The following is a 25,178-nucleotide window of genomic DNA, read 5'->3' as shown; positions in this document are numbered from 1 at the left end:
ATAAAAGACAGAACTGTACTTAATTGTATAATGTTTGCTCACGATGAGAGATCCCCAGTAAGGAATACCACTGTAGACAAAGATGGATTCTGCATGGACTATAGACACAATGCCAAACAGGAGAATCAGCAGGCCGATCATTATCTGGACAGTCTGAGTAAGGCCAGAAAACAGATACTTATTGCAGGAGGCATAATTAATGACAGTTGTCAGCTGAGCAGGGTTGCCAGATCTGCAGAATGTTTGTACTACTGCTTTTTTGGATTTGTTCCCATACATTTCCTCCTTCACATTGACAGACACATATGATAATCAATTATTGAAAGATTTCTCACCCCAAGTGCTTTTGGTTGTCCTTTTAGAAATGCCTGAAGTCCTTGAGGAAGTGAAGCTGCCTGTGGGACATGAACAGTCACTGGAGCATTTGTCCCTGTTTCAGCTGGTGCTGTTTGTTCTGATGACTGAAACTGGATGACCAGCGTCCCAGAGTTTGTGGGTATGACGGTACTGGACATTCTTGTTTCTGAATATGAGACTGACCTGTACAAAATCACAGTTAATCAAAACATGTAAAAACATGTGAAGAATAAGAATATAAAATACCAGTGTATTTATCAAAATATTATATGTTAATATTCATTATTATGAAGGGTTGGATACTGGAATCCACTGCTGCTTTAATACATATCTTTTGAGTTTTTAATTAACATTTATCTTTCTAAATATTAAATTATTGAATGACTTCTTCAACTTATGTTAAAGCATTTATTTTCGTTTTCAAACACTAGAAAATAATTTTGAATATTGTCTGTACCTCTCACTGAGAGAAGAGTACAACTTATCAGTATGTTTTGAGAAACTTTCCTGTTTGGAGCCTGGGCCAACTTCAACCTTGAAGAAGCTGTGAATCATGTGTATCTGTGTATGTGTAATGGGATAAATATAATAGTTCAAGAGTCCTTTAAATAAATCCTGCTGTAATGTGTTCGGGCTTCCTATTGGCTGCGCTGGTGGCGCTATAGCCCACCGAGTTTGAACGATCTGCAGCAGAGCTAGAGAGAACTGCTGTGGGTGAGTAGTTTCTGCTGCAGCTCCGTAGTAAAAGTTAAAAATAAAAGTTTCATGTTGAATGTTAGACGATGTATGAAGGGGATTGCACACATTGAACATAGTGATGGGCAGATCGAGGCTTCGCGAAACACTGAAGCAGTTGAAGCAAATGTGCTGTAATGTGTCGAGGCTTCGAAACAATCTGATACCCGTCCCCACGGTGACCCCTAGTGGTCAGAACAGTGTAAATGCAACAAAACTCAGGCCAAACATGCATAAAAACACCTTTTACAAATGTATTGCAAAAGTTTTATTGAAATTAAAATCTATGCAATTAACTAATCATCTAATAAGATTAAATATAGAGTGTCTGTATAATATGTGTTCTTTTATCAATTTTCAGGGCTTGTTTCTTTGTTCCATGGCTCAAGCTAAACAGGCAAATAAGAGATTAATAACTACCATTATTCATTTTAATTATTCTAATGTCTAATTAAAACATCTACAAATGTATAAAACCATAGGGTAAAGCAGGCACGTGCACAGGTAGGGTTCAACCTGTGCAGAGCACATGCCCTTTTTGTCCTTATACTCCGAAGTGCCCTTTTTTGGAGGTGTTTTATTTTATTTATTTATTTTCTTCAATAAATCAATGCTATTGGTCACCCTTTGCATCTGTCTGTCTGATTTACAAATATATTTAGCCAATTAAAGGTATTAAAAAGAGCTTGTGACAAAATCTTTTTGGATCCGCTCAAACTGTCAGTCAAACCTCTTAACTCCGCCCCCTGAGTGCAGTGCCCTTTTTTTTTTTCAGTTTCAGCACATGCCCCTCAAAAGGTCTGTGCACCGCCCTGGGGTAAAGCCCATAGACACTTGTTCAATTGTTCTCAATGAATCTGGGTTCACTTTATCATTGCCCTCTACAGGTGAACCGTTGAAATTTCGAACTGTTTTGAAACGTTTCGAAACAGTGATGACGTAATGAAGCCTTGTTTACTGAAATCACGTGACCTTGGTAGTTTGATACACGCTCCGAATCACTGATTCGAAACAAAAGATTCATAAAGCTTCGGAGCTTCATGAAGCAGTGTTTCGAATTCGGCCATCACTAATTGAACACTAATTGACTTATAGAGTGTGTTTTCGGTTCATATTTTTGTGTATTTGATAGTTTTATTTCAGTTTTAATGAACGCGATTTTTCCATGTGCGCCATTTTCCATGTGCTCCCTAACAAGTGAAATATGTTTCGAATAGATGGAGCTGAAGCTACTTTACTCACTACTCTCTCTCTCTTCCACTGCTCTGTGCAGGTAATTGTTTTTGTATTTAAGAATTTATTGTTTTGTAAAGCTTGTTTTAAAAAAATGTTATTTCTATTCATTTTATTCTGTTTAATATAAAGTGGATGATTATTATCTTATATTTAATATATTATAATATTTCTGTCTATGCATATTCCTAATTGGAAATGAAAAATTACTATACGATCACAAAGTATTAAATTTAAGAAGCCAAATTGTATTGTTAAAGTCTATAGAAATTATTTTTCAGAATTTGTTTTATTTCTGTTTAGTGTAACAATGTGAATAAATTGTTTATTGTTATATGGATAGCAGCAGAGCTAGAGAGAACTGCTGTGGATGGAGCTGAAGCTACTTTACTCACTACTCTCACTCTCTTCCACTGCTCTGTGCAGGAAAATAAATATTGAGATCATCCGCATTCTGAGTTGCGTGTTATTGAAGGGTGAGACAAACCGGCCCAGAGAAAAACCAAAAGGTCACATTGGTGCCGTGACTCAGGACTTCAATCAAGGTGGTCGAAGATCATCCCAACATCGAACCGGCGGGCCTGTCGTCATTCTTCACTGCACGGGACCTTCAGCTAAGATCTTATTAGTTATCTCTGGACTTTTAAACAAATACCTGGGAAGAGACTTTTGAACGGACACTTTAAAGTGGTTTAATATTTTAATGACTCCAGGTATCACAGTAGAATATAGTGTACACATTTTTTTTTTTTAATTTGTTTACTCCTATTAGTTGATTATGGAAAACACAAGGTTGACTGGATCTCAGTATCTAGAAAGATTCAAGTAGTGCGTCAGAGGGAAGTTAAAGATCCTCCAATTTTCAGAGGCGACGCATCAGACACTGTTACACTTGATGAGTGGGTGGAGCTCATGAAAAACTTCATAAGAAAGGGGTTCCTGCCTACTGAAGAGCAGGGTGAAGAAATTTGAATCCACTTGAGAGGCAAAGCCAAAGATGTTGTTAAAGTGGGGATGCTGTCTAGCGGATTAGATACCAGAACAAATCCTGATGCAATCTACACCCTATTACGGAAGCATTTCAGTTGCCAACAGTATTCTCCTGTCCCTTTGCAAGATTTCTACACCACTCTTCCAGAACCTCAGGAGGATCCCTTTGATTACTGGTTACGCCTGAACCATACTGCTGACATCACAGCTGAGTGTCTAAAACAACAGGGAAAGGTGCTAGACAACCAATTGATCGAAGTCACATGCATGTTCATTAGGAATTGTCCAAACTCAGATCTAGCACTGACATTTCATTCAAAAAACATTGACAAATGGACGGCTCATGAAGTGCAAGAGATCCTGAACGAGTATCATTCAGAGAAAAATCTCAGAGCCGCTGTACAAGGAAATAGACAAATTGAATGTGAAAAGAAAATCGCTATGAATGAGATGTGTGTTAGTCCTAGCCCATTCCCAATGAAAGCTGAACAGGATTCACTTCAGTCAAAACAGTCAGAAAACATGGCTCTGGAAAAAGTGATCGATATGCTGGAGAAAGTTCTGATGAATAATAGTGGTAATGCACAGGCGAGCAAGGAGTATAGAAAGAGAAGCACCATGTCCTTCCAGGCTTGAACGATACGCCATGCTTAGTGTGCAAGGACACCTCACATTCTGCTTTTACTCACTGTAGAGACAAAAGGCTCTGTTTCCAGTGTTTTTCGCCTGACCATCCCAGATTCCGGTGTCCATAGGAAAGGAAGAATGCTTCCTCAATCAACCAGCAGTCAAACTAAGTGATCTACGTGTGAGGGAGGATCACGTAGATCTTGAGAGTGAATCTCCCATATCCAGTTTTGAAGATGAAATGGATTATGAGTCTTTATGCCAAATGTTCAGTGATGTAACTTCAGACAAAACAGTCATCTTTCAAGGTGTACACAGAGTTCCTAAAGCTGATAGCTTGTTTTACACGTCCGTTTCAGTTGAGAAGGATCTCATCCTTAAAGCTTTAATTGATAGTGGATCAATGGCATGTACAATTAGCAAGTCTGCTGAAGAAAGGTTGCTGAAAAGTATTCCAGATATGACAAGCCAGTCAGCACAAGATATTGTCATTGTTGGTTGTGGTGGCCATCATGTAACCCATACTGCAGTCTATGATCTTAAAGCTACAGTGTACGGCTGCTCCATGATAATTCCTGCTTTAGTTGTGCCTGGGCAGACCGAAGAAATTATTTTGGGCACAAACGTCATAAAGAGACTTCTGATGCAACTGAGAGAAACTGATGGTTACTGGAGGCTCATGTCTAAGTCAAGTAACAATGAGAGTGATGAGTGCTGTGTTTCTATCTCTTTTCTCAAATGCAGAAAGATGGAGAGGTGAATCCATACCTGAGAGAATCGGTACTGTAAAGTTACAAAGGAGTGTGACGTTAGAGCCACAAACCGAACATCTAGTTTGGGGTAAGCTACCTCAGTCTTCTGTCTTGTCAGTAGGCAGCACTGTTATGTGGAGTCCAGATCAAGACCAAGACAGATACTGGTCGGGAGGGTCATAACACCACTATGGGGAGATGGTTCTATCCCCTTAAAAGTCATCAACCCCACTAATCACCGAGTTGTGTTGAAGAGAAATGCAAAAATAGCTGACATGTCACCTTGTAATGCTGTGCAAGATTTGCCGCTGCTGAAACAAATTCAGTCTAATCTGCAGTGTACTGAGGGACCCTTACCACCCAGATCCAGTGAAGAGATGAAGCGTGTCTTGAATGATTTGAACCTTGGCGAACTTGATTTAGAGTCATGTGAAGTGTCATCCCACTGGAAAGACAAGTTGTTGCACATTATTGAGAAGTATGAGTCAGTTTTCTCAAGAGACAAAAGGGACTGCGGAGAGGCTAAAGGTGTTGTCCATCGAATTAACTTAACTGATGACAGACCCTTCCATTTCCCATATAGGCGTATACCACCAAGCCAGTATGCTAAACTGAGGACAGCGTTAAATGAGATGGAGGAGAAAGGAATCATTCGCAAGTCACATAGTGACCATGCTTCCCCTCTCGTACTAGTTTGGAAGAAAAATGGCGATCTCAGGATCTGCACTGATTTTAGGTGGTTAAACGCGAGGACTGTCAGAGACGCCTACCCTTTACCACACCAGTCCGATGTGTTAGCTGCATTGGGAGGCAACACCTTCTTCTCAACCATGGATCTTACCTCAGGGTATTATACCACTGGCTGAGAGGACGGCACTTTACGGCATGGACCGACAATAATCCTCTTACATATATTCTGACTAAACCCCGACTTGATGCATGTGAGCAGCGATGGGTGGCAAAACTTGCTTCCTACAGTTTTGATCTGAAGTATGTCCCAGGAACAAAAAATATTGTCGCGGATGCTTTGAGCCATGAGCCATTTGTCCAGTCTTGCATAGGACATCGCCTTACCACTGAACTGTACTTATCTCTCTTGAAGGATGTCAGTGGTGTAGTTGACGACACTGTCCAAGATGCTTTCAAGTGCACAAGTAATCATCAGGTGGTGCAGAAGGATGGCAAAGGTTCATGTGACCCAACCAGTGATGCACTCTTGCCTTCAGGTTCTTCTGGGAGCCCGGAAGTTTCTGCAGTGTTAGCAGCACACACTACTGGGGGTTTGAGTGAAGTATTGGGGACAGTGCCAGCCATCTCACAACCACAACAGTTTAGCCCTCCTTTGCAACACAGCAACATCGTGAATTAGCAAAAGAAGGACAGCACCTTGCGTCGGATTCTGTACTATATTGAAAGACGTCGGAAACCATCTAAGAGAGAACAAACAAAGGAATCCACAAGTGTGCGGCAACTGTTGAAACACCATGATAAACTTGTTGTCTGTGACAGTGTGCTGTATAAGGTGAAAAGAGATCCAAAGCTAAACAAGAAACTTTACCTGTTTGTTGTACCTGCTTCATTAAAAGCGCAAGTTCTCCATGGACTCCACGATGCGGCAGGACATCAAAGACGTAGCAGAACCCTGTCACTAGCAAGACAATGATTCTTCTGGATTGGAATGATAAAAGATATTGATGATTATGTGAAGAATTGTCATCGATGTGTGGTTGGTAAAACCTCAGAACCCAATGCTTGTGCTCCGTTAGAAAGTATCCGAACATCAGAACCGCTTGAGCTGGTAGCATCGACTTTTGACCGGCAGAGCTCAAAGAAGGAAAATCTGTAGATGTGCTGATTGTGACGGATCATTTTACGAAAATGGCCCATGCGTTTCCATGCCAGAATCAGTCGGCTAAACAAGTTGCAAAAAGACTCTGGAATGACTTCTTTCTAGTGTATGGATTCCCCAAAAGAATTCATTCTGACCAGGGGGCTAATTTCGAGAGCAAGCTAATCAAAGAACTATTGACCATGGCGGGTGTAGACAAGTCCCACACAACACCATATCACCCCATGGGGAACGGCATTGCCGAGAGGTTCAATAGGACTCTTGGAAGCATGATCAGGACATTGCCCCCTAAAGCAAAAGCAAAATGGCCGCAGATGTTGCAGCAACTTACCTTCTGTTACAACTGCACAGAACATGAGACAATGGGTTTTGCGCCATTCTTTCTTATGTTTGGCAGAGTTCCTCATCTCCCAATTGACATCCTGTTTCAAAATGTGCTTTCAAATGAGGATGTGGTGGATTACAAAGATTTTGTGTCCAAGCTGAAGAAAGACTTGCGTGAAGCTGCACACGTAGCAAGGATGCACACTCTGAAAGAACAGGAACGGCATGGCAGACTTTACAACAGAAAGGTGAAGGGCTGTCCTTTGGCTGTTGGAGATAGAGTGTTGGTTGTGAACAGAGGTGAAAAAGGTAGAAGAAAAGTTTCTGACAAATGGGATTCGTCTCTGTATGAAGTCATTGCTGTGTGTCCTGATATCAATGTTTACAGGATTCGAGAAATCAACTCGGACAAAGTCAGGGTGGTCCATAGAAATCTTTTGTTACCTGTGAACTTCCTACCAGTTGATGAACCTCAGGAATCAGATCAAAAGGACAATGATGTGAATGATGAAATCATGAAAAGTTCAAGGAGATGAAATTGACCATGATGACAGAACTGCAAACTGGATATTAAGTAATTCTAATGATTTTGTTGAGGAGGATGTTCATACAATCCATACAAACTTACTTGATGCGTCAGATTGTGTGTCAGAGATGCTGGACTCTGTAAGTGCTGGGAACCTGAATGACCGAAGTGATGTCAGAATGGAAATTGATGTTGGAAGAAGTGATCAAAATGTAACAAGTGATGTTGATTTACCTGAAGTGGAAGGTCAAGATTCTGACTCGACTCAAAGAGAGCAGTTCACAGATGACGTCATAAAGGAACCTGTGGTGTGCACACAGCCAAGACATGTTGAGACTGCCGTAACTCATACTAGATTTGGCAGAGTCATTAAGCCTACTAAAAGACTGATTTATGAAATGAACAAACAACACATAGACAGTCCAGACTCTACAGTGAGTTCTTTTGTTTATTTAGTTAAAAGCATTTTCACTTAAAATGTTACATTTGATTTAATGAAAAGTTGAGAACACAAAAGAAGCAGATTGATACAGAGATTAGAAATCAAATGAGTTATTACATGATGACATTTTTGAGTTGTAACAGGCATCTCTTTAGTCTACTTTCAGACTGGGGTTAGGCGCCTCTCTTGTCTCTAGGTACTTCTTATGGAAGAATCTTTTGATTGACAGATAATCATACTCTATGTGCATTTTTTCTTCTCTTCTTTATTAATTGGAAACATGAAGTGTGAGTTCCATATCTGTTTTTTTCTTTATCTTTCTTCACTGTTTTTTTTTTATTTATTTATTTTTTTTAAATTTTCTTATGGTATTTCCACATTAAGCAGGATTTAAGGGGGGTGTATGTAACGGGATAAATATCATAGTTCAAGGGTCCTTTAAATAAATCCTGCTGTAATGTGTTCGCGCTTCCTATTGGCTGCGCTGGTGGCGCTATAGCCCACTGAGTTTGAACGATCTGCAGCAGAGCTAGAGAGAACTGCTGTGGGTGAGTCGTTTCTGCTGCAGCTCCGTAGTAAAAGTTAAAAATAAAAGTTTCATGTTGAATGTTAGACGATGTATGAAGGGGATTGCACACATTGAACACTAATTGACTTATAGAGTGTGTTTTCATATTTTTGTGTATTTGATAGTTTTATTTCAGTTTTAATGAATTCGATCTTTCCATGTGCGCCATTTTCCATGTGCTCCCTAACAAGTGAAATATGTTTCGAATAGATGGAGCTGAAGCTACTTTACTCACTACTCTCTCTCTCTCCTCTCTTCAGGTAATTGTTTTTGTATTTAAGAATTTATTGTTTTGTAAAGCTTGTTTTAAAAAAATGTTATTTCTATTCATTTTATTCTGTTTAATACAAAGTGGATGATTATTATCTTATATTTAACATATTATAATATTTCTGTCTGCATATTCCTAATTGATAATGAAAAATTACTATACGATCACAAAGTATTAAATTTAAGAAGCCAAATTGTATTGTTAAAGTCTATAAAAATTATTTTTCAGAATTTGTTTTATTTCTGTTTAGCGTAGCATAATGTGAATTAATTGTTTATTGTTATATGGATAGCAGCAGAGCTAGAGAGAACTGCTGTGGATGGAGCTGAAGCTACTTTACTCACTACTCTCTCTCTCTTCCACTGCTCTGTGCAGGAAAATAAATATTGAGATCATCCGCATTCTGAGTTGCGTGTTATTGAAGGGTGAGACAAACCGGCCCAGAGAAAAACCAAAAGGTGTTGTGTGTGTAGGTCCTGTATTGGTATCAGTGGACAGATGGCATTTGGCTGGAGACCTGAAGGCGTCATGTCATGACCTAACAGGTCATCCAGTACCTAAATCCAGGGTCCCCTCGTCAGCATCCTGACGAATGGAGTTATGCTTCTCACTATCCATGTGCGGAAGATTCCTAATCTTGTCTATTTTTTTTTTTTTTTTTTTTAGCCAATCAGAATAATTTTTACCCAAGTAATGATGTAGTTTGTAGACTCTGTAGAGCAGGGGTCTCAAACTCAAATTGGCTGGGGGCCGTTGCTGTGATTGACACCTCATAGGAGGGCCATTTTAATATTCAAGCACAAGAAAGTGCATAATTTCTGAAAAATTACTTTCCTTTGCATTATTTCTCATTTACTTCAAATTTCATGACTAAAATATTTTTGCCATACTTAAAAAACAAATTAAACAGCAGTGTCTCTATCATTGTTACAGTATTAGTTTTTAACTGTTAGTGCAAATATTTTCCTTTACTTTATTTTAGCTTAAATAATATCAAAATCTTGCACTGAACAACACTGTACTGAACAAATGCAATCCCTGAATACATTTGTACAGTATTCTATTTTCTTGCCAGACACCTGGTAGCGCTTCTGCTCACACAGCTGAGCCACATTTGTCCAAGATGCCGTTTAAGCGTCGGTAACGTTTATTGGTAGCATCGGAAGCGTTTCGGTGGTTACATCGCGAGCGCTTTTACTGTAATTTATACCGCGTTCCAGGCAACCCGTAACCTGTGTTTTTCCAACCTCCTACCCGTGAAAATGCACTGGAACGGCAGTCAAACCTGTGAATTCCCACCCGCGAAGATCGATGTACTCCCAGTTCCGCGCTCTGACGTCACATAGCCTGTGAAACAACAATGGCAGCCCCTACGGATGCGGTAGTACACGGTGAGAAATAGACTTTAGGACAATAAAACGTTGCAATCAAATTAATAATAATATAATAATGATAAATAATACACATGCGATTATGTATTACAATGTTAAGCACCTTTGGCGATAGAAATGATTGTAAATGAGCATAAGCCCCTTACAGTCCGCCATGCTGGTTTGTTTACATCTAGCTACCACAATTCCTTGAGCTCAGGCAGTTTGGCGTGACTTGCCTGGAACGCTACAAAGTCGTGAGTCGTGTTTTGAAATCGTGATTTACAGGCTCAAAAACCTGCCTGGAACGCAGCATTAAGCAAGTGCACTCATAATAGAAGCTACGCGGTTGCGACGCGCATGTGGTGCGGCTCAAGCCTCGTTTACACTGCCCGCGTCTGCGGTGCATTTTAGAAACGTCCCAGAAGCGGCTCGCCACGCCGCTTCGCTAAAGATAGGCACCTCGCCTATTTTTGACGGACGCCGCGTCCAAGACGCACAGCTTAAATACAAAATAAAGTCTAAATAATCACCCTGTGTAAACTCCCGCTCATATTTCACATCACTAGGAGGCCAGAAACTGACGACAAGAGATTCGAAGTTGAAAAACTTGAAATTTCTTTGTTCTTGTTGTCCAAAACTGGACTTTTAAGTGTATCAACTTCGTCTGTAAGCTACAGCAAAATAAAGTATGGCATAGCAATAAACACAATTAAACCGGACAAAATATAATTATTTAGCCATTAAAAACACAAAAAAAAAAAAAAAAAAAAATCAAGGAAAAATCGTCAAGACAGGCAAATCTCGTAGTCTCACGAATCCAGCCGCTTCGCTTCTGAAATGCTTCTGGTGCGAGTTGACACCGCGCAGAGGACGGAACAAAACCTTGCCGGAGCCTATGCCGCGGCGAGATAAACAAGTTTAATATATGACGGTGGTATGATGGTGAGCCTGAAGTGGTGGTCGGATATCTGGAAATATGATCTTACTATCTGGGCTTTTGCTTACAGATTGGTCCCAATACAGACTTATTATTCTATGTCTCTCATTCTATAATGATGTAATGTTTTATGTATAATGATGTATAAAGAATAATTATGTATTTTAACTGGACGGTTGTTACAGTTGCTACACCAACCCTGAAACATGTATAAAAGCCAACTGCTAGGGTTCTGTCACTTGTGTCTAGTTTATTTCTTGGTTTTGTGACAGAGCTCTGACACTCCCCTATTCTCCTGTCTTTGTGTACAAGAATACTAGAGATGTACAATCTGGTTTCATGTTGGGAGAACTCTCAAAACCGCATATTCACTCAAAGACAGGACAATAGGGCAATGTCAGAGCTCTGTCACAAAACCAAGAAATAACTAGACAGAAGACAGAACCCTGACACCAAGTACAAGTAAAAAACAAAATACACTTATTGCAAAGATAGTGATTTGTATAAAGGTAGTCAGATGAGATCTATTTTGTTTTTCCAGAAAAAAATTCACACTTCAGTTGTTATTTTATTTTTATTTTTTTCACTTTGTTGTGTGTTTTTATAGTTGACTCCTCTGAGGTAACGCATCCTGTGTTTTGAAACTGTTTCCCAGAATGAAAGATAAGTGGGTGGAGCTAAGATGGTTATGAGGGGTGGCAAAGCTGCCCACTGTTTCCAGGAAATCAAGCCTGAAACTCCATTGTAATATATATTCCTGTTCATAATAATATGATTAAATTAAATCTTTGATAATTTGTCTTTGTTGTATTTGATATAATCTACATGCTGGTTTGGAAACAGACTTGTATATATTGTACAAAAAATTGTGACAATGATCAGCACAGCCATAACATTTATTGTTTCTACATGCTTCAATTCACTCAAACCACCTTATTCAAAGATGATGAAGACAGAATACAGTTTTAAAGCCTTTCTATTATGGTTAGTTCAAATAGTAGAAATATAATTCTTAAATTCTTGTAAGACTACCGAGAAGAGGTTTTGTTTTGGTAAGACTTACATGTATAATTTGAATAATAAAATAAAAAGAGCAGCTAACATCAGTGTCATTCTTAAATTTACTAAGAAAATGTTTAACAGGGTAGAATTTCTGTGTTTTGCTTAAAGAAATTATTAATCTTTCCTTATTTGTAACAAAAAACTCATGAGGTAATAAACACCTTCCCAATCAGAGTCATTAACAAATTTGGCCAAATAATCAGTAGTGCAAGACTTACCTCTAGTATGCTAAAAATTAAGTGAGGAAGCTGGATCTATATGCTAATTGAAAGCTGTTCAATAACCCATGAGAGGAAACAGCACGAAGTCCAGTAATACAAGCAGCAGCCGATGCAAGACGATGGAAAACACAGGACTAAAAATACATGAGTACTTGAGGGAAAACAAAAAGCACCAGGGCACAATTAGGGCGGGGAAACAGTAGAAGAACTACAAAGACCAAGTGCAAGACTACAAATAAAGACATGAAATCATGAACAATACAAAATACAAGAACAAACATCTGTCACACTAAAACAATACTGTCACTCACAAACAGGAACTCTGAGACACAGTATTATTCACTGAGCTGATGTTTATTGACAAAACAGCAGTGGTAATGCAAAATGGTGAGCAGAGGGAAATGAGGGAAACTCTGGGTTTTTCCCTCCCCCATGTTCACAGACTGCAGGGTTCTCTCTTGTCTCCAACCTAAAATAAACCTGCATCTGAAACTCTGCCTTGAACTCCCACATTTGTGTAAATAAATTTGTAGTTGGCATCCACTACAGCCATCAACAGGATGGATAACCTAGACTTACAGTTGCAGAATATGCGGCCGCTGTTGGCTGGGAGCTGAATAAAGATATGCTTTCCATCTATTGTGCCAAGGCAATAAGGAAATTGACACTTCATGTCAAATTCTTCTGAAATTTTCCTCTACTCTTATTCAGAAGTTGGTGTCTGTAAACATGACATTATCAGATCAACAACACACGGCTAGTTGAAAATGGCATAATCAGTAAGATCCACGCATCCTGCTAAATGTAACATCAATGTAAACGATGATGCTTAATCTGATGTTTTATTGACATTGGATTATGCATTAGCTAACATGAACCAACAGTGAACAATACATTTTACAGCATTTAATAATCTTTGTTAATGTGAGGAAAAATGAAAAAAAAAAAAAATTTCTTTCATGTTAGATCATAGTGTTAATGTTAATGTTAACAAATACAACTCTGGATTTTAATAATGTCTTAGTAAATGTTGAAACTATCATTAACGAAAATTAATAAATGTTTTTAGAAGTATTTTTCATTGTTGGTTTATGTTAACAAATATTGTTAAATACTGTTAACAAATGAAATCTTAATATCAAGTGTTACCTTTAAAGGAAGTGTAATAGTGTTATTTCATTTTTTCATAAATTATTGGCAATACTGAAGTCAAGTTTTCTGTTATGAATATTCTTTTTTGCATGTGATTGCAAACCTTCAAATAATCCTTCTTCATAGTGCGGTGTAGAGCTTTGCATGTTTCTTCTGCAATTCTACCAATGGTTGTGGTTCCCATCCGAAACTGAAGCCAAAGGACTCGCCTACAATAAACAGGAGTAAAGAACATTTATTTTTATAGGGGCAAAGCAAAGCTAATTCATTTATACAGCATCTGTACATGTTAAGACTGACCTGTGACCAGAAACCTCAGTGTCACTGACAGTCTTGCTTTTGGCACTAATGCTCCTCCTCATGACTTTGTTTGTTTTGGTAATAAAAGGCTCAACCATGAACAGTAACTCATAAAACTCATGTCACCCGTAACATCACCCTGAAGCCTGTCATATTCATCTGTAGAATAAGTTTTGAATTACACATATTGTATTTTTTATGTAAGTCCATTTATATTGCATTTACATTGTACTGATGTGAACATACAGCAAAGGGCCTGGAGGCAGTTTTATTATGTATTTTATTATGTATTCGTCAAATCAATCTCTACAAACATTTGGCCTGCGAATACAGCACGTATACAATAATACCTAGACTACCCAGCAATTAAATTGGTTTAAATATAAAAACGATGTTACAACTTGCACGAACTTGCGTGACACACTATGGTTGTATACTTTCCTATATCTTCCACTACCACATCAATGAGTATGTAAAGCACACACAGAAATACACTCACCTCAAGTTGTTTTTGAAGAACGGAATGTCCATGCTGTTCCCTGCTCTTCAACAAAACTATTTGCCAGGCCCTTATTTTTCTTTTCTTTTTTATTCCTTGGCAAGTTCTCTCTTCCTCTGACTCCCATGTTTTTGGCGCAGAACTTTATGCAATTGCCTCGGAATTCGGCAGTTCGTAAAATCGTGGCGTATAACACTGCATCCGAATGATTTTTAGATAAACTCACTGGTGATGGTACGAATTCTGATGGTCGGAAGATCATATGCCCACGCACCATGTATGCCCGGCTTTGCTGTACATTGCTATATCCTCAAACTTAACATTACTGTGAGCATCCAGGTGGCTGTTAAAGATCTCAAAACAGGTACGAACTGTAACCCGATCTCCCAGATAGTCTGTGGCAACCGAGACAGTGGAGGTGGATGGCTGAGGCTGTTCAGCCAGCATGTTATCAAAAATATTTTGATCAAATGAGCTTATAAAGTCCTCGTCCCTAAAGTCCCAACAAGGAGTTGGATGTAACTGAGGTTCCGCTCTCAGAGATCAACAAATTCTTGACTCTTATGTTCTGTCATGGCCTTGTTGAAAGAGGACCTGAATCTGTATTAGGATTGGATTTGGGATTGTGTGGGTAGTTCCATTTCGGTGCATAACATGCTTGTCTCTTCTCTTTTTTCTGTTCTTGTTTTTTCCTCTTTCCTTCAGTGATTCTGCTTGTTAACAGCAGGTGTTCATCACTAATTTTCAATCATTGCTCGATTAATCAGGTCATTATTGGGCAGTGTTTATTCCATGAAACCCCGCAAAAAAATTTTTTGAAATGTAAACATGTACAGGTTATCAAGGTTGCTCAGACATACGGTTAAAAATTCTGAAATGAACAAACATGTGATCATCACAGACACATCGAACGATCTCTTTCCCATGTGTGGAAAAGCACTTAAGGGTAGTCATAGCTTAATGTTTAGAGAGCCAGACCGGTAACCTGAAGGCCTGCGGGTTCGCTTCTCAATACCGACAGGAAATGACTGAGGTGCCCTTGATGCTCCCCGGGTGCCATAACAAAATGGCTGCCCACTGTTCCGGTTGTGTGAGTCCACGGTTTGCAGTATGTGTTCACTACTCGCTACTCCTAAAGTGTGTACACTAACTTGGATAGGTTAAATGCAGAGGACAAACTCCAAGCATTGGTTATAAATCAAGGGGGTCTTTATTTTAAGTGAAATGCTTATTTGTTCTTTTTGCACTACACACACACCATCTATGGGTTGGATTAGAACTAAAATAACATTTCTCAAATAATAACAAATAAGTTAAGCACAATCTAATTTAACTATACCCATATCAGTAAAAAATGTTTTGTGTTCGAGTCCAAAGAATCTGACATCAAGTATCCTGTGAACTGGAATATAGACTATGTTGAATAAAACCTTTAGCGGCTTTGACATACAGGTGATATGGTCTTCTCTGTCAGGTAGAATCCCAGGCACGTTCACTGTCTGGAGGATGTGAGGGGCAACATGTTTTGGTGTGTTTTGACACTTTTCTTAAGTCTTTATAATTCAGCCTATAGATTAGAAAGTACTGATCCCACTGAGATGTCAGCATACACACAATTGTAACAAATTAGCTCGAGTCTCAGCTAAGCATGCTCTTTACTATAAGGTACAGGTAAGACAAATGTAGTGTAATGGTCAATGATATGAAATAAAGCAAATCTTGCAGCCAGGGGTGAATCTACCAGGATGGAAACTGCCACCCTAAGAAAAAGCATTGCCACCCCAAAATTATTCCAGTATAAAATATAAATGCAAGTAGTGTTTCCTTTACCATTTTTCAGCAGCGGAGCTTCAATGTGATGACAATGTAGCGTAAAATAATGTATAAAATAATATAATAACAACTGTAAGTTGTCCTTGTGAGCTGCACACGCATGTAGTGCACTCAGTATAGTCCGCTTCATTAACAAATTACTATTATGAACCTCTTCTTGGTGAGTCAGAAACACACAGTGCAACCAGTTTAGCCCAATTCACAAACAACTGGAGTGTGATTCCAGTTGTTCATGAATTGGTGGATTCGCCAACTGCCTTCTCCACTGTTTTCCCATCCAATGAAAAAAATACAATGAAATCAATAAGAAGATTCAGATCACAGAAACTGTTGGCAGAGTTAATCCTAAAGGGGTACTTCACCATTGGTAAAATGGGCTTTTCATTAAATGTGGCTGCCTATACAGTAGAAAGGTGGATTTTTTTTTTTTTTTTAATCAGTGCTACCTGTCTAAAGATAACAGAAATAATTGCTGCTATCTTCCGATTTGCCAAAAAGGTAGGAAAACTTCAACACCCATAATGCACTGGGCATGTTTCCATCGAAGGCCACTCCTACCAGTCTGCTCTGGATACACTTACCAGAGTCAAATACCACCTTGCTTTAGTAGGAAACACTTCTTAGCAAACTTTCAGTCATAATGGTGTTGACTCATATTGTTCCCAAGTGAAAAAATTCAAAGAGTAAATGTTTAGTGAAAGTGAGTTACTTTCAGTTTAAAGGATCCAGAGCATTGTAGCAACGGCTAAAGGCTGCTAAGAATCGTAAATACAAAGAGAATGACGCAGCAGACAATCTGAAAAACCATTGTGTTTGTAGTCAACATTTCAAACTGGATGACCACAAAGTGTTTTATACCAAACGGAGGGGAAAAGCTGAAATAGACTGCACTAAATAAAAGCCCAAATTCAAGCTGTTCATCATATAAAGCAATTAAGTCTCTTCATAAAATTTAGACTAAACCACTCAATTCAAATGGATCACAATCTATTTATGAGGTATCAAAGTGGTAGTTATGTAGCAGTCAATGGAGGGACAGAAAGCTCTCAGATTTCATCAAAAATATCTTACAGGTTTGGAACAACATCAGTAAATGTTGACAGAAATACCTCTTTCTACATTTAGAACACTGCAATGTCTTGCCAGAATGTTTGCAAATGACTTTTCATATCTATTTGATGTGTGAAACTCTTCTCGCACTAAAGATACGTGAAACGCTTCCCTCCATTGTGAACTTTCATGTGGCTATAACGGGTTCCTTTATTTGTGAAACTCTTTCCACACACTTTGCAGGCATAAGGCTTCTCTCCAGTGTGAACTCTCATGTGGGCTTTAAGACACTCTTTTCTAGTGAAGCTCTTTCCACACTGTTGGCAGCTGTAAGGCTTCTCTCCAGTATGAATTCTCACATGGACTTTAAGGTTTGTGTTGTTTGCACAGCTCATTCCACAGTGATGGCACATGTAAGGCTTCTCTCCGGTGTGAGTTATTACATGTGTCTTTAGTTGTTTCATGTCTGTGAAACTCATTCCACACTGATGGCATATACAACCGCTCTCTTTTATGTGAATCCTCACATGGTTATTAAGGCTTTCTTTACGTGTGAAACATTTTCCACACTGATCACATGTGAAAGGTTTCTCTCCGGTGTGAGTTCTCATGTGAGTCTTAAGATTTCCTTTTCGATTCAAGGTTTTTCCACAGATTTTGCAGGTGTAAGAGCTCTCTCCAGTGTGAACTTTCATGTGGGTATAAAGGGTTCCTTGATGTGTGAAACTCTTTCCACACTGTTGACATGTGTAAGGCTTCTCTCCAGTGTGAATTCTCATGTGAGTTTTAAGATGTCCTTTTTGAGTGAAACTCCTCCCACACTGTTGGCAGGTGAAATAACTTATTTTTGTTGTATTTTGAGCTCTTTCTGATGAAGTCTTTTCAGTCTGTGAGCAACTTGTGAAATCATGTTTCTCATACTGATGTTTCTCTTCTGTTTCATTCAGATCTTGAATCTCCTCTTTTAGCACCATCAGGTCTAAGGCCAAAAGGGGCAAACACATGTTAACCTCAGTTTAAAACATTTTGACATTTAAAGCATCAGCTGTAAACAGTGATAACAGGTTCAATTACTACAGCGCCATCATCACACGGTTGGCAGATGCATTTAAGTGGGTAAATAAAGGAGGCCAACTGGTGGCAATTTGACCCTGAACCACAATAGCCTCATCCATGTGATTTTGAAAGTTGTCCGGCTTGAGGAGAATAATATACGTACCAAGTTTGGTGACTTCAAGTCAGGGGTGAGCAACTCTGGTACTGGAGGGCCACTGCCCTGCAGAGTCTAGATCAGGAAGTCCAATCCTGCTCCTGGAGGTCCACTGTCCAGCAAAGCTCAGCTCCAACCCCAATTAAACACACCTGAACCAGCTAATCAAGGTCTTACTATGTAACTTCCAGGCAGGTGTGTTGAGGCAAAGTTGGAGCTAAACTCTGCAGGTCTCCCTCCAGGAGTTTGGATACCCCTGGTATAGATCAATCAGTAATCAAACATACCTCAACACATCTAACCAAAGTCTTCTTGGTTGCTTAGGGTGTGTTTGATTAGGGATGGAATTAAACTCTGCAGGACAGTGACCCTCAGTTAGTAAGGGGGGGGGGGAGAGAGAGAGCTTTTTGGCAGAGCTCCACTGGTAAAATTCACATTTCAGGGGCTAAATATCAGGTTATTTTTGGTCGATTCAACCCGCGAACATTAAAAAAACCTGCGGCAACAGCGTAAAAAAGTAGCCCAATTCCGCAGAAAAACTGCGGACTTGGCAACACTGCCTGACTCCTCTACTCCTTTCTATTCTACTTTATCTTCAAGTTAACTTCATTGGATTCAACGTGCAGCATCCAGAAAAGCCAAACGAATGCTTAAGCACACAAAATCATCAAGAATCTCTGAACTCTATCGCATCTGGACTTGTTTCATCATCTAAAAACCAATGCAAGTATTTTAGATACTTGCGTTTCAAAGTTGTGCCCCTTTAAGGTGACTGATTCTTTGATGTTTCTCACAGGTTGTGGTTAACCGAATGCAAGTTTGCCATTTTTTCTCTTCTCTCTCTTTCTTTACTTTATTCTGAATATAATCTTTGTTTAGTTTAGTTGTAGCTTTCCAATAGTTGTTTATTAAACCATTATATCCACACTTTACTGTCTCTGTGTTTGCCGCTCACAGTTCAAGTCGCTGAAACGTTTTGATTTTGCTACATGCTATTACCCTGCTAGTACTGTGTACAATAGGAAAAAGTTATTCTTTTTTGGCCAGGAAGATCATTTATTTCCTAGAATTTATAACTGATTATGCTGTCTGTTTGGTGAATGAACTGATTAAACAATTGTAATATTAATTCTAAAGCTAATCCGAATATTTATAATTAATTATAAAACACTGTTACTATAATGAATGATTACCACAAAATGTAGATCTGTATGCAGGTGCAATGTACTTTATCTCAGTTAAATACATCTCTCCCTTTTGCTTACATGGCAACAATTACCCCTCCAAGTGCCAGTGTTGGCATATTTCCCATATGTTGCAACCCCTGGTTTAGGCTATTAAGGAAATGTACTTTTGCCAAAGAGGAACTTTTGCTTTAAATAAACATTCATTTAATAGCAGCCTACTGTGTTACATGTTACCATATCATCATGTTTAACAAGAATTTGATTAATTGTAACATGACGATCGTGTGCAGATATCTAAATCAGAGAAAATCAAAGTTGCGGGTGGATGATGAGTTTTTAACAGCAGATTCAAGTGACGTTAGATCTGATCTGCCCATCATAAATCAAAGCACATGACAGACAGTGGCCGGAGGAGAACAACGGGAAAACGTGACAGAATGGACGATACTCCTCTGTATTGTCGCAAGTTGCGGTTCAGCTACATGCGACAAACATTTCCAGTGTGAAAACTGAGTTCATATTGTAATTTCTGTAGATCAAGATCACAACACATGGAGATATATTCTGAACTGTTCACATTCTCGGACTGGGAATTATGCGTTTCTATGGCACCACTAACAACAGCTAAATGAATCTGCAGCAGTCCAAGTAAGAGCTCTCACAAAATTCCCACCTTACAAGCTGTAATAATAACGAGCTCTAAGACGTAAATGCAATAATAACAACATGGCGTGAACGCTCCTTTAGTTCCAACCCTGCTCCAAAACACCATGAAACCCATGTCAAATAAAACCATTTTTATATTAGAACACTCTTCAAAAATATCACTCATTTCTGTAGATCTGGACATTTTAATAAGGATCAAATGACTGAGTTCAGTTTTGAGAATGAAACCAACCTGTTTGTTCCTCAGTTTCTTCTTTTTTCACTCTGAATGTTTCTTCTATCTTCAGGTCTTCACTCTCCTCTTTAATAAACGCCATCTTTGTTTGTTCCTCAGTATCTTCTTGTTTCAAACTGAATACTTCTTCAATCTTCATGTCTTCACTCTCCACTTTAATAAACGCCATCTTTATAATAGTGTCACAAGGATCTCAGTTGCTTCCCCAGGAGTTTTCTGTGTTTGTCCTGTTTAAGATGAGAATAATTAACAAAAAGAAAAATGCATCCAAACTAAATCTCAATAAAACGTTGCACAAGTGGGCAGAACTCTTGAAATGTGTTTAAATGGAACAAACTAAGCTCTTGGTCACTTGGAAACTGCTATGGAGGTGATCTATTATTTACAGTTTTTCCTCATAAATTTGTTTACGCACCATTCTAAATGCCTGTAAATGTCGGACACTTCATGCACTTAACGGTCGCAGCTTTAATTACGTAGAGGAAAGAGAGGAGTGACCAGCTTCTGAAGATAGCTGTATGTGGCAATAGACAACAATATTGTGTATTGATCCTGGGTATATCCTATATGGAAAAAGTCACAAACAACAAAGTCCGGCAAATGATCAATCAAGCCATCGGACCATATGATAAATTGCTCATAACTGTCAAGAAAAGAAAGCAGAGATGGTATGGTCATATCACCAGATCATCAGGCCTATCAAAGACCACCCATTAAGGCACCGTACAAGGTAGCAGGAAGCGAGGGGGACAGAAAAAGAGATGGGAAGATAATATCTGAGAGTGGACTGAACTGAAGCTCAGCCAAGCTATAAGAACCGCAGAGGACAGAGAGAAGTGGAGAGAGCTGGTCAACAGAATGTCTGTGGTGCCCCAACGACCTCCTAAGGGGGGTTATGGGACATGATGATGATGATGATGATGTGTATCGATGATAGTCAGAGATATTGCCAATAGCTGATGCCTTTGATGATATCAAGATTATATTTGGCTTGCTTTCCCATTAATATTATTATTATCTAGCTCAAGGGCGGACTGGCCATCTGGCAGACAGGGCATTTTCCTGCTGGATTGACATGCTTTTTGGGCTGATACATCTCATCCTTTTTTGTCTGAATGACCCGTAAAACCCATACATTGGTGGCCCATTATTTTTGTTTTGGTTAATTGACAGCGTTGGGGTCTTTGTGCCAGCGTAATGCATTGGTCAAAAACAGTCAGCGTAGGACCAATAAGGTTCATTCTCACGTGTTACGCAGCAGGTTTGAGCTTCCGGAAGAGGTTTGTTCTTGTGCGTCATTCAGGTTCAGTTGAGCATATGTTTGCTGATTAATGTTTACATGCGAGTAAAAGCCTAAATTCAATCTGTTCATCATAACAAGCGATCGATTCTCTTCAGAAAATTTGGACTAAACCGCTCGATTCATATGGATTAGTTTTATGATCTCTCTATGAACTTTTTGAAGCTTCAAAGATCAAGTTTCAAAGGCAGTCTATGGATGGACAGACATCTCTCAGATTCCATCCAAAACATCTTTGTTCTGAAGATGAACGAAAGTCTTGTGCGTGTGGAACGACATGAGGGAGAGTAATAAATGACAAAAATTTCATTTTGGGTGAACAAACTCACCTTTAACGGCGGTTCTTTGTGGTAATTACAGTATGTCTGGCAGGAAATCCAAATGTTCATCCATCAGCCTCAAATATGGCTTATCATTTGAAACATGTAAGTAGCAGCAACTTTACATGGCCACTCACTCTAAAGTTAACCTTGATAAATGTGCGCTATTATAAGGCGCATATCCAAGTGTTTTTGCTGAGTGTGGAAGCTGAAGTATAGAGCGCTTCACTGCACATGGAGGTGCCAGCGCGATCCTTTATGTCATTTTCAACTTAAAATAGTCCGTCATTTTCAGTCAAACGGATATGAGTAATTCACATCCAAACTATAAAGGGTGTACCTTTTGTTTTTGTACACTCACAATAACAACAAAATGTTGTGCTTTTGTAAAACAATGAAAGCAAACAGGGTGTGATTTCTGACATCTCGGTCTCCCTGAACAGCAGCGCTTCACAAAGGCAATACACTACCGGTTTTTGAATGGTAAGATTTAATGTTTTTAAAATAAGTCTCTTCTGCTCACCAAAGCTGCATTTATTTGATCCAAAATATAGCAAAAAAAGTAATATTGTAAAATATTTTTACAAATTAAAGTATTTTAAAATGTAATTTATTCCTGTGATCAAAGCAGAATTTTCAGCATCATTACTCCAGTCTTCAGTGTCACATGATCCTTCAGAAATCATTCTAATATGATGATTTGATGCTCAAGAAACATTTATGATTATTATCCATGTTGAAAACAGTTGTGTACAATTTTATTTTTCAGGATTATTGAACAGCATAGTGCGCAGAAGAGACTTATTTTAAAAAACATCTTACCATTCAAAAACTTTTGACCAGTAATGTATTTCTATAGAAAGCCTGAAATGCCTACTTTTAAACAAACCAATTCGAATTGAAAACAAATACTCTGATTATGTAATCCGTAAGAAATGTGCATGTCTCTCTAAAGGCACGTCCACAGTCAGCATCGTCAACATGCAGCCGACACGGACTCAGAAAACACTAGTTTATTAATAAATAATTAAAATGTCTGCTTGATATTTTTTTTTCAGACTGCTAGCTGACTAGAAAAATCTTTAGTCAGGGGCAGCCCTAAATCTGATTCTGTTTCATAGAACTGAATGAAGAATAACACTGATATTAAATATCATTTTAAAATATTTTCTGTCCAATTTTGGCGTGTTACATTAAATAAAAGTGTGGTTTTTATTTTTTATTAGCTTGTATTTTTTAAATTTAGATTCAGTAAAATTGTTGAATTTAATTAAAAAGTCTACTAATAATACAATTGAACAAAAAACAAATTAATATGAATTTTTTAAAAAGACCTTAAAACTTTCAGTTTTCAGCCAAGTGCATCCAGAATTTTCTGTTTCGGCCCAGAATTTTAACAAATAAATGCACAGCCATTCGCATTTGTTCTCTGCATTGAAATCCTGTTGCATCTTTGATAACTTTTGAGGCGCCTTTATAAGCCGTTTGATCAATTAAAGGGCTTTGTAAGACCGGTTAGACTCAATGTGGATGAATCGAGTTTGAGTTGAAGACTCAGGATCTATTTAAGAGAAATTACATGACACAGAAACTCTTACAAACACTCGCTTTTGATCCATTAATACATTTCTACATGTCAGGTAAGTGGATTAATTTTGTATAAGAAACTATAAAAAAAAAAGTCATTTTTGTTGTTTGTGAAATTTTTAGACGGTCAAGGACAGGTGCGTTAACAGAGTGACCTTGTGCTTACTTGTATAGGACTATCAGTTTCTCAAAACATTGTGAAGTAACTTATTCCTCCTTTTCATTGATGAATGACTTTGATGAATGATGTTAATGTACCAGTCAAGTTAATAAATATATATTTTTTTTTTAAATATTTGTATTGCATTCATTGAGTTAACTGGTTAAAGCACATCTGACACAAACCTGTGTGATTTATGCCACATTAGTGTGTTAAATATTTAAAACACACTGTGTTTAGAAGAATAACACACCGGATGAGTTAAAACTAACACAAAATGTGTTGTCCTGAACTATACACACAGGTTGTGTTGTTTTTAACACATCCTTATTGAGCGTGTATTTTCCTCTCTCTCCGTTCTCCTCTCTATCTTCCTCGAACACACAAGATGGATGTCAATATACAGATTTATAGCAGTTATAGTATAGTAAATCTTTTAATAAATAATTTTAAGGCAACGAAATAAAATGTTTGATAAACCGTCAAAGTGATCTGCTCGCAAAATGATGGACCGCGACTCTCTTTTCCCGAGATAGTAAGTTAATAATTAAATAAATGAGTAAATAAACTCAAAGTAGAATTATCACATATTGCACTCGTGTTGTGCTGATTCACTGATATATTATGAAGGGAAATGAGACGCATCTTTTCTGTCACTCATGTATGGATGAGCTTTACACACAGAAATAACGTGTTAGATAAAGCATTACAGTGTTATGTTCAAAACTGCAGTCGTCTTCCAATTCAGATAAAAACTATACAATTATCAGAGAGTTCTGCATAGATATAAACACTTTTTATGAATAAAAACACAAACCTTTCTTCAGCCGAATCACAACAGAACAGCTGCGCGGCGCATCCTTTTGACATCAAACCTGCATTCCAAAATGAAAGACCCATTCACACGCTAAATTCACAATAACGCTCAGAAACTTTATAATAATAATAATAATTGAAATAATAAAAGTTTATTATTGAAGTAATAAAATTTTGAGTAACTGTATTTCATTACAGTTACATTCTAAATGGGTGGTAATCAAATTACAGTTATATCCAAAAAGCATTTTAGATTACAAAAGTGAATACTTTGAATTTTAATGTCATTTAAACATTAATTTAAACTGACATAGCAGTTGGTGATTCTCCAATTCTGACAGTCTGCAAAAGCATCTCAAGCTACAGTTCTGCTTATATTCATACCCCTTGCAGATTATGCAACATTTTAATAATTTAAACAAAATTTTAAGTCAGAATTGTGATATAAACTTGCAATCGTCAGTTATCACACAATTCAGACTTTTTTTATGAGTTTATATCTCAATTCTGACTTCTTTTCTTGCAATTCTGACTTTTCTGGTAAATTGCAAGTTTATAACTCAAAATTCTGACTTTATAACTCGCAATTGCAACTT

General features: G+C 38.1%; 2 protein-coding genes across 7 annotated transcripts in view; both read right to left on the bottom strand.

Moving 5' to 3' along the window:
• The window catches only part of LOC127511240 (membrane-spanning 4-domains subfamily A member 4A-like), a 57,752-nt gene extending 45,289 nt beyond the window's left edge, over positions 1-12,463 (bottom strand). For 2 of the 6 annotated variants that reach the window (XM_051892026.1, XM_051892027.1), the window contains exons 1-3: positions 12,265-12,463; positions 336-540; positions 43-153 (exon numbers count right to left, since the gene is read on the bottom strand). In XM_051892026.1, the coding sequence (XP_051747986.1) occupies positions 43-153; positions 336-515 (291 nt within the window). In that variant the 5' untranslated portion in view covers positions 516-540; positions 12,265-12,463. Of the gene's footprint in view, positions 1-42; positions 154-335; positions 541-7,495; positions 7,532-12,264 lie in introns of those variants that run through there. The other 4 variants (XM_051892032.1, XM_051892031.1, XM_051892028.1 and 1 more) reach the window with 4 other exon arrangements.
• A 2,946-nt stretch (positions 12,464-15,409) lies between these two features.
• LOC127511218 (gastrula zinc finger protein XlCGF8.2DB-like) lies at positions 15,410-24,645 on the bottom strand. Its single transcript, XM_051891974.1, has 3 exons — positions 24,584-24,645; positions 20,397-20,626; positions 15,410-18,080 (listed from the first exon to the last, which is right to left on the bottom strand). Exons 2-3 carry the CDS (start codon positions 20,566-20,568, stop codon positions 17,251-17,253), a joined length of 1,002 nt encoding a protein of 333 aa, XP_051747934.1. The 5' UTR covers positions 20,569-20,626; positions 24,584-24,645; the 3' UTR covers positions 15,410-17,250.
• Positions 24,646-25,178: the final 533 nt, after the last annotated feature.

The sequence above is a fragment of the Ctenopharyngodon idella genome, chromosome 4, assembly GCF_019924925.1.
Source record: "Ctenopharyngodon idella isolate HZGC_01 chromosome 4, HZGC01, whole genome shotgun sequence".
In the NCBI taxonomy this organism is placed as follows: Eukaryota; Metazoa; Chordata; class Actinopteri; order Cypriniformes; family Xenocyprididae; genus Ctenopharyngodon; species Ctenopharyngodon idella.
This window is presented reverse-complemented; position numbering and strand designations above follow the sequence as displayed.

Bases quoted from the DNA above. Each gene is read 5' to 3' on its own strand.
- LOC127511218 (XM_051891974.1), bottom strand. From the start codon at position 20,568: ATGGCGTTTATTAAAGTGGAGAGTGAAGACATGAAGATTGAAGAAGTA. The intron at 18,081-20,396 runs GTTGGTTTCATT...TTTTGGCCTTAG, and splicing joins AGAAACTGAGGAACAAACAG to ACCTGATGGTGCTAAAAGAG.